Genomic DNA, 9,106 nt, shown 5'->3' on the forward strand with positions numbered 1-9,106 from the left:
TAGCATGGAAATTTAAGAAAGCTAACAAAAGTTTTATTTTGAAGCACAGTGTAAATTGTGATAAATAAAATAAGATATTTTAAGGTATATTTTTCACCCATCACATGCATTTTAAGTAAGCTTTATGCCCATGGGCCTTGAATTCATGACCCTGAGATCAAGAGTCACATGCTCTCCCGACTGAGCCAGCCAGGCAGCCCATCATATGCATTTTATATTTTATGCTGACTTTAAAACTAAGTCTTTGTAAAATAGAATCTTGTATTAAAATTAACATTTACATGGAAAGCATTAGATTTTATTCTTAGCTGAAATGAATAGGATGTTAAGAAATCCTTCACTGCTTTAACAGATTATCTACCATTATCTATGAATGGTCCATCAAAGACTACAATTTAAGCCAGTGTAAGCTTAGATATTTGAACAGAGGCATTAAAGATCCTATTGAAAGTGGTTTCAATTTTCAAATGGGAAGTACAGACCAAATAAAATTTACATATGTTTTTTGAACAAATGCTTGAAATTTGATCACTTCTATGGACCATTTGCATTTTATGGTCAGATTCACATCTATAAGACCACTTGCTAATGAACAGTGAGCAGTCAAAAAAAAAAAAAAAACAGATGATGAGAATTAAGATACAGACATTCTTTATGCTAAAATATGCAATGTCATATTTTTATGTAAACATAAGTTTTAAAATAGTTTATATCTTTTTCCTCCACTGGGAAAAAATGGATCACTTCAATCATGTTCAACAAATCTTTATTTTTAAAATGTCGTTTACCTTATTTCAACTCTTCTGACTATTCTCAATAATATTTTGAAACAAAAGGATTGAGATGACCAAACAAATAAAACAAGCAGATCTGTCAGCCTCTCTTGTTTTCCTAACGCAGAGAGCCAATGTGGGAAGGCACTAATCCAGTTCCCAAAACTGCATGACCTCCCCCTTGCCGCACTCAGGGTTTAAGAGTTGGAAACTGGACCAAAACTCCCAGTAAGAAGTTTTTACTTCATGGAAACATAAGCATAGTGATCTTGCTACACAGAAGAACCATGTGCCTCCAAAATCCCTCGTCCCTGCCCCTTTTTCTCATTTTTCTTAGGAAAGAAAACTCTGGAAAAATAGAAGGGAGAGAGGAGGAAATGAGAGGATGGATAAAACCTGAACGTCTATTTCACCATAAAGCCTGACAGAAGAGAAATTGGGGAACAAGAGCAGAAAATTCCTTTTTTTTCTTAAAGATTTTATTTATTTATTTGCCAGAGAGAGAGAGTGAGAGGGAATACAAGCAGGGGGAGCGGAGAGGGAGAAGCAGGCTCCCTGCTGAGCAAGGAGCCTGAGGCGGGACTCGATCCCAGGACTCTGGCATCATGACCTGAGCCGAAGGCAGACGTTTAACTGACTGAGCCACCCAGGCATCCCGAGAGCAGAAAATTTCTTAGAGGAAAAAAGTACAAAAGGGATTGAGGATAAATATAAGGAAAGGAATCGGGGAGGTTTTTTTTGTTTTTTGGTTTTTTTTTTTAAGTTTTAAGTATATTAACCCAAGTCAAGCATTTCTTTCAATCATATTAAGAGAGTACCTACTAGAACTTGAAAATACTAGGTGATCATGGGAAGTTATGAGGGTGGTCACATTTTTTTTTCCCCCTGTTAAGATTAAAGAACCTGCAAATAGTTCAGGAAATTAAGCAGCTTTTAAATTCTTCCTTCCCAGGGAAAGGATAGTCTTCAGGGTTTATTTGTAATCAGAAATTGAGAGCAAAACCCAGCAAAGTTGTCTTGTTGAAATTACGTGTAGGCAGCAGGAAAATCCCTGGCCACCCCATCACTCTTCAACATAAAATCATCCACCAAAGCTACAAGAATTAGGAAAAATCATATGTGTTCTTTTAAAATCCCTTTCTTGATTTTTTTCTGCCATTTCCTCCTGAAAATAAACTTATTGGTAAGACAGAACCAAGTAAAATGATTTATACATCTGGAAAGAATTGCATTTTGTGTTAAGGAGGTGAATCGCACATCAGATTATGTTGGCACACGCAAGTGAGCTTCAACATCTTAAACTTCTCTTTTCCCTCCCTTCGCTACACTTGCCTATTTTTCTACATTTAGTTGTACTAAACCTCACTTAGCTTCACCAGTTTAATAGGGTTTGGGCAGGCAGTGCATATATGATGTCCTGAAAACACAGTGCCCTATGTAAACAATTGTTTTTGGCAATTCAGAGGTTTCGTGGCAGGATTGCATTTTTTTTTTTTTCTGAAAATCAAATGTTTAGGCCAAAGCTGGAATTGCATGTGCATTTTTATGACCTGGCGTATTCAAACATTACCATTGTATGTTTAAAAAGGCAATTTGATCTTTTTTGCTCTTTCTTCTTTGGGCTTCCATCTTTTCTGGTGCCATTGTTTTCTTTTTTACAGTACATTTTCAGATCTTGGTATATCTCTTCAGCATCTGTTTCTCCTCAACTATAATTTTCATTCAAAAATAATAACTCTTTGGTCTCTTTGGACATGTTTTGTTTTGCTCCCGCCTGTGAACTTTGCTAGGGTGTGCTGAAGGTTAACAGTTCCATTTCTGGAATTCTCTTGGATCCCATTTGGAGAAAAGTGCCAAAGTATATAAGGAGGGTTCAAATGTACCTGGGCCCTGCGGAGTCCTTTGAGGAAGGCTTCACATGGCTGCACCCTCCTCCATCTCCCTTCTGTTCTCACTTGGGCCAGCCTTCTTCAGGATTCCGTGTGCAAGTTCCCATCTTGCTACACTTGTGGTGAGCCTGAAACTGATGTAATGTTGTGTGTCAACTACACTCAAATAAAAGAAATAATAAAAGGAGAAAAAAGAAAGAATCCTGTGGAAAAGAACCTTTAGAGTCACAAAAGGGCCAGAATACTTGTTTCTCTAACCAGACTCTCTCATGTTTATTAACAGGTAAAACACTGCTTCTCACTTCACTGAGTTTTCATCTCACATTACCCAGGGTCATGAGTATTTCCATTGCTCATTTATTAATGCTCCCATCAGTTGTCGGCAATGACCAGAGTTGCTCAAAGAGGTTTTCCCACAATTGCTGAAATAGTGGAAAGTTTAGGTGAATGACAGAAGTGTTGCTGGAAATGGCCATGAGGGACCTTTTAGGGATGTTTTGCCTGAGGGTCTCTGGGTCACAGATTGCTCCGTTAACATCATATCTGCGCTACAGTACGCGTCAAGCAATTTGCTTTAGTTGTGACTTTCTGTTGCAAGAGGCCATACACTCAACCTAAAGCGGCTCAAGCCAAAAGAGATTTTTGTGGCCTGTATCACTGAAAAGCTCAAAGGTGGGGCTGTCTCCTCGTGCTGCTAAACGTAAGTCTCAGATGATGTTGTAAGACCGCCAGCTTCTCTCTATAGATCCCTTGCGTTCTCTCGTTAGTGTTGGATCATTCCTCGCAGGCTCTCCCCTCGGACTCACGAGAGGCCTGCAGAAGCTCCATAACTTACATCTTCTTAGTTTCACATCCAGAAGGGGTCATTGCAGTCAGCCACTTGATAGTGGAAGGGTGAGCTGCATGAAACTGGATTTCCAGAGTATCTGGAAAGAGGAGCATGCCTGGAGATCTGACACTCCTCAAGATTAACCAGCCCTGGAGCCATACTACCTTAAGACTTGTGATGGGAGACAATAATTTATTCTTTTTGATTAAATGACTTTATATTAAGTTTTCTTGTTACAAAGGAATTCTTTTTTTTTTTTTTTTTTTTTGCTGTTCCATCTTTTGGCCTACACTTTCTTCTAGTTCCATTATTTTGTTTTATACAGTACATTCAGCTGAAAGCATCTTAAATATTATTGTCATATTGGCTCCAGGTGGGTCACATGCCCCTTCCTGACCATTCACCATGAGACTATGATGTGTAATTGGCCCCAGCCTAAGATGCCCCAGCCCACTCTGCAGTGGGACAGCCTCCTCCTTCCTGACTGTATGGACTGAACATGGAGGAGGAGAGATATCTCCTGGCAAATGAGGGTATGTTTCCATAAAATAGGGAAATAGATACTAGGAATCCAAGATATCAGGTGTCCAGGACTGCATCCCTTTCAGTGTGCCTTCTATTACACTGTGGCTTTGACCTGTCAGTATGGTGAGTAAGGAGTGTATAATTCAGCACTTGGTCTGGTAGCCCAGTGTATATAACTTCGGAGGTGTTCAGATCAAAGGCAGATCTGCTGTGCCACTGACCCATCTCACTAGCCCATGAATACTTTTCCTCACTCAGAGCCTTTGGAACAGCAGCCATTCTAAGGTCATGGCAAAGAAAAATGTGGTCCGTGGCCAAGACAGACAACCCTTGAGATGCTAGATAGTCCAGGCCTCTCTAAAAGATATGAGGAAACGCAGACAGTGATTGAAGCTGCACGTACCATCCCATAGGTCCCATGGTTCTCTGGCCCCTTCTCTCATATTCCCTGAAGTTCAGCTCATCTCATGGGTCTCAGAGTCAGCCTGGGATGTAGAACAGTGGGGCCTCAGGTCAGGCTGCGTCTAGTGATTTCAATTCTGCTGTTGGCTGGAATTCCATCTGTCAAGAAGGTTTTGCAGTCAGCCATTTGATAGTGGAAGAGTTAGTCCATGAAACTGGATTTCCTGCCTATCTGGAAAGAGGAGCACCCCTGGAGATCTGACATGCTCTGTGAAAATTAGGGGTTAGTTTTTGCTATTCCTGGTTAGTCTCTGCTAACCCTAATGCATTTCAATATTTGAGGATTCACACACACACACACACACACACACTCAAAGAAGAATTTTTCTATTTTTTTTATCATGACCTTAAGTAACTTCATCAAGAGAATCTAATCAACATCAAACTATTTACTTCCCTCCAAAGTAATTTCCTGTCAATGCACAGACATGCATTTTCACTTAGTTATAATTAGTGTGAACATACTCGTTTTTGTTTAAGAAAGGTTTTCTTTACCTTGGCATTCAGATTTGTTTTCATAGGCGAAGAAAACACTGAGAACTAGAAGGAACCTTCACTGGAGAGTTGGGAGGATTATACAGGGTCATGTTATCCTACAGTTGATGAAACCTTGAAGGACCCTGAATTCCACCCCATATCTCTGATGACCGCCCTTTAGACTAATAGACTCACTGGAGCAGCTTTCCCACACAAAGGCCTCTCCAGTTCTTACTCCACCACACCAAGGGGGGACTCTCCCTTCTAAAGGAAGAAGGAAATCCCACTGTCCAGGTCAGGAGGGTCCAGTGTCTGTCACATGCCCACATCCCTGGTACTCGCTTCCCTGCGTTGTGAAGTTATGTTCAGTGGTTTCCCATGCAGGAAGAAAGCCAAAACCATGCTGCTCGGTAACACTTTTCCACACCATTCTCCTCAAATGTCTGCTGCTTTTTTTTTTTTTTTAATAAAATGTAATCACAATAGGTTCCAATCTATCAAAGCGTAAATTTCCCAGTCTTTTCTCCTAAGCCAAGGAAGCAGCAAAGTTAGGTTTAATTAAAAGCAGCAACTATTTGTACAGCTGTCCCTGGGTTCATGGCTCGTAAAAGGATTTAGCTTCAAACCCCGCTGCCCACGTCCTTGGGCTCCTGGTCTGGGCAGTGCCAAACCCGCGTTTCCCGAGTCACTTGGGGAAGCGGGCCTCCCCAGCTGTGCCCTGATGCTTCTTTAGCCGCCAGATTCCCTGAGCGCGTGTGGCATGAGCAAAGCAGAGAAGAGCAGAACTTCCACATACATAAGTCCCCTTCTTTTGTTTGGGGGACACGAGGCCTTGAAGGTTACTCCAAGAAGTTGCTGAAAATTCTCCTAGGGTTAGGAAAGGGAGGGAGGAGGATCGGGATCGGTCTTCCTTTTGTGAGCTTTCTCTAGCTTTTGGCACTTTTGCTCAGGGTAGGTCTTTAACCTGCCACCCCCAGCACCCAAGGCATGAATGATCACTGACAGGCATCCTTCAAAGGAGATGGGGGCGGGGTATCCCTGCGGATAGATGCTTCTGCACCAAGCGGCAGGTTTTCCCAGCAAAACCCTGGAGAAGAGGAAGAACCCGCGCTCAGCATTGGCTGATTTTCGAGCGCACCGGGAGCAGTGCCTCCTGCAGCCTTGGGTCCGGACACGCCCATTCGGATAGGAATTCGGGGGCCAGCGCTGGCCACCTCCTGCGGGGCAGGCTCCACCCTCGAGAGGCAACAAGGCCAACAAGCGGGTTGGGAAATGTGACCCTGGCGACCCCAAACGCCCCCGCCTCTCTCGCTCACTGCTACACCTGCCCGCGGAGCGCGCGGAGCCGCCGGCAGAGGCGATGGCTAGCCCTGCGCCCTTAGTGGCCTCCATCAGCCACCAAATGGTGGCTCTGCAGACTCTGCAGCTGCTGCAGCAGGAGTGGGGCTGGGGGGACGGTCCGGGCGACCCGGGGATCCCGCGCGATCCAGACCACGTGTCCGCTGCCCCAGCGCGTCGCACAGGCCCGCGGAGGGCCCGGCCGGGGCCCGGGCGCGAAGAGGGGGGAGGGCGGCGGGGGGCCAGGAGTGGCGGGTCTGGGGCGCGGGCAAGCTCCCCAGAAGTAGAAGTGGTGCGAGGCGCCGAAGGGGGCGCGGAGCTGCTGCCCTTCCCCAGGGGTCGGGGGCCCTGCACCCTGGCCCAGATGGCGATGCGCAGCGCGCTGGCCCGCGTGGTGGACTCGACCTCGGAGCTGGTCAGCGTGGAGCAGACGCTGCTGGGCCCCCTCCAGCAGGAGCGGTCCTTCCCCATCCATCTGAAGGTGAGTCTGGCCTCGAGCACCCGGCTGGGGCGCAGGATCCCGCGGCAGGGCGAGGCTGCCGGGCCGGGATAAAGCCCGGAGGGACCACCCATTGAAAAGCTGAGCGGTCCAGGGGATTCAGCGTCTGTGAGACGGAAGGCGGGAGGTGACAGCCCTGGGACTTGAGTCCAGGAACTCGGGGTCCACCTGGGGCCCAGCTGATTGCGGAACTGAGACGCGGGGAGGCCTTGCCAAAACCTTCCTCTGGAACTCCTTTCTCCCTCTCACATCAATCAGCTTCCTGCTCTAGCCGAAGGCCCTTTCCACTTGCGCAGCTCCTGGGATGGAGGACAGCTGTCCCTGCTCCCCGCTTCCAAATTAATAACCCTTACTCCAGAGCCTTCAATACCCCTATTAAGTCCCCTCTGCCTTTTGCATGACAAAATCACCTAGATTTATTTAAAGTTCCTTCACACTTAAGAATCAAAATTATTTTTGCATAAACCCAATTCCCCACAGAGTTCAGAGGCCTTACAGAGTCAACCTAAATTCTCATAAAGTGGGGTGAGAGCGGGGTGGGTCCCGGGTGTCAAAGCGTGAATACTAATGCTAAACTCCTGCTAAGTCACGCAGCTCCTATTTGTAGGGCCCGTTTCCTCTCATGGTACCAAACTGTGCTGGTCCGTGTAGCCAGGGAGCACAGTAGCTGCCTCTCAGGCTGAGTGGGGCTGTGGAAATCTGGAGGTCTTGGGATCCAGTCTCCACCTTGTCATTAGCTAGCCTAATTGGTTTAAGGTCACAGATCTCTTTGAGGTCTTCTGGCTTTCCAATTTTGCTTCCTTCCTTCCCCTTGGGAGGCTAGCAGAAGGAAATGAGGGGGGAATGATGAAGAAAGCTTAGAGCAGTTCCCAAGAGTTGTTATTCTTGCTCTACAAGCCAAGATTTGGAAAAAATTGCTATGTTTTAGATTACTATACACTGTAAAAGACTGATTTGAATTAAATATAATAAAGCCTATGATACACCCAAAAAAGTATTGTTACTCTAACACGATGGTTTCTCAATCTCCTGCTGTTGACATTTTGGGCTGGATAATTGTGGGGTTGTCCTGTGCATTATAGGATGTTTAGCACCATCCTTGGCCTCAACCCAGGAGATGCCAGCAGCCTTACCCACCCCCCCAACAAACTGATACAACCAAATATTCCCAAATGTGTGTTGGGGGGAGGGAAAATAAGATCGCCTCCAAAGGTGGAGCACGGCCCAACTCACGTTAGGAAGTTAAAAAATGAAGCTGCATTTCACTAATGATCTCGTGTAGAATGCACCTTTCTTTGATACCACAAAGAAATAAAAAATCCTGCCAATTAAACTATGACGCACCATCTATTGTAAGATCATGTCAGAGATTTTTGAAATGTGAAAAAGGGTGCATCTTAGAATTGCTGAAATAGGAAGGGCTGTGTGATGTTAGGGGCATATACACGGAACATGTACGTTGGCAAAAGGAGAGACTGAGTGATCGGCTTTACCTTAGGTGATCTCGGAAGGCTTCTTGGAGGAAGTAATCTTTAAAAAAAAAAATGAATGTTTGTCCCACAGACATGAAAGGGAAAAAACATTTCAGGGGAGCTGTGTGATCCAAGGCCCAGAAGCAATGAAAAGGTGAACGAATTAAAATTAGTTCACTATGGCAGAAGGTAAAACAGGATGCTGGACAGGTAAGTGGGGTCAGATGGCAAGAAAGGCCTGCATGTCATGCAGAGGGCCTTGAATTGTCTTGCAGGCAAAGGTAACCGTTGAAATGACTGAGGCGAGGACCTGACCCTAGATAAGTCACAGCAGGTGAGGTTGCAGTTGGGGGATCAGGTTGGAGACCCCTGTCCAAGGGCCTGGCCCAGCTCGGATGCACTGGAGCTCTCTGCTGTGGCCTACAAATCATGCCACTCGAACATCATGTAGCCATCACTTCTACTTGGTAATCCTTCTAACGCTTTCTACTTGACTTTTTGTCCTCAACATTTTCCACCCTTCTCAAGCTTTGTTTATCCAAACCTCAACCGGCTCACTCCTCTTCTGAGAAAATGGAGGCCATTGGACACAAATATCTTCCTCTCTACCTAAAAAATCTCACTTCTACTCATCTTCCTTCTTTTTTTTTTTTTTTTTAAAAGATTTTATTTATTTATTTGAGAGAGAGAGAATGAGAGAGAGCACATGAGAGGGGGGAGGGTCAGAGGGAGAAGCAGACTCCCCGCCGAGCAGGGAGCCCGATGCGGGACTCGATCCCGGGACTCCAGGATCATGACCTGAGCCGAAGGCAGTCGCTTAACCAACTGAGCCACCCAGGCGC

General features: G+C 45.4%; 1 protein-coding gene across 1 annotated transcript in view; it reads left to right on the plus strand.

The window, feature by feature from the left end:
• Positions 1-5,841: 5,841 nt before the first annotated feature.
• DLEU7 (deleted in lymphocytic leukemia 7) overlaps positions 5,842-9,106 on the plus strand; it is a 19,098-nt gene continuing 15,833 nt past the window's right edge. The window contains exon 1 of the mRNA XM_006745050.3: positions 5,842-6,774. Coding sequence (XP_006745113.1) covers positions 6,316-6,774 — 459 coding nt within the window. The 5' untranslated portion in view covers positions 5,842-6,315. The remainder of the gene's footprint in view (positions 6,775-9,106) is intronic.

The sequence above is a fragment of the Leptonychotes weddellii genome, chromosome 3, assembly GCF_054177405.1.
Source record: "Leptonychotes weddellii isolate Sample4059 chromosome 3, ASM5417740v2, whole genome shotgun sequence".
Lineage (NCBI taxonomy): Eukaryota > Metazoa > Chordata > Mammalia > Carnivora > Phocidae > Leptonychotes > Leptonychotes weddellii.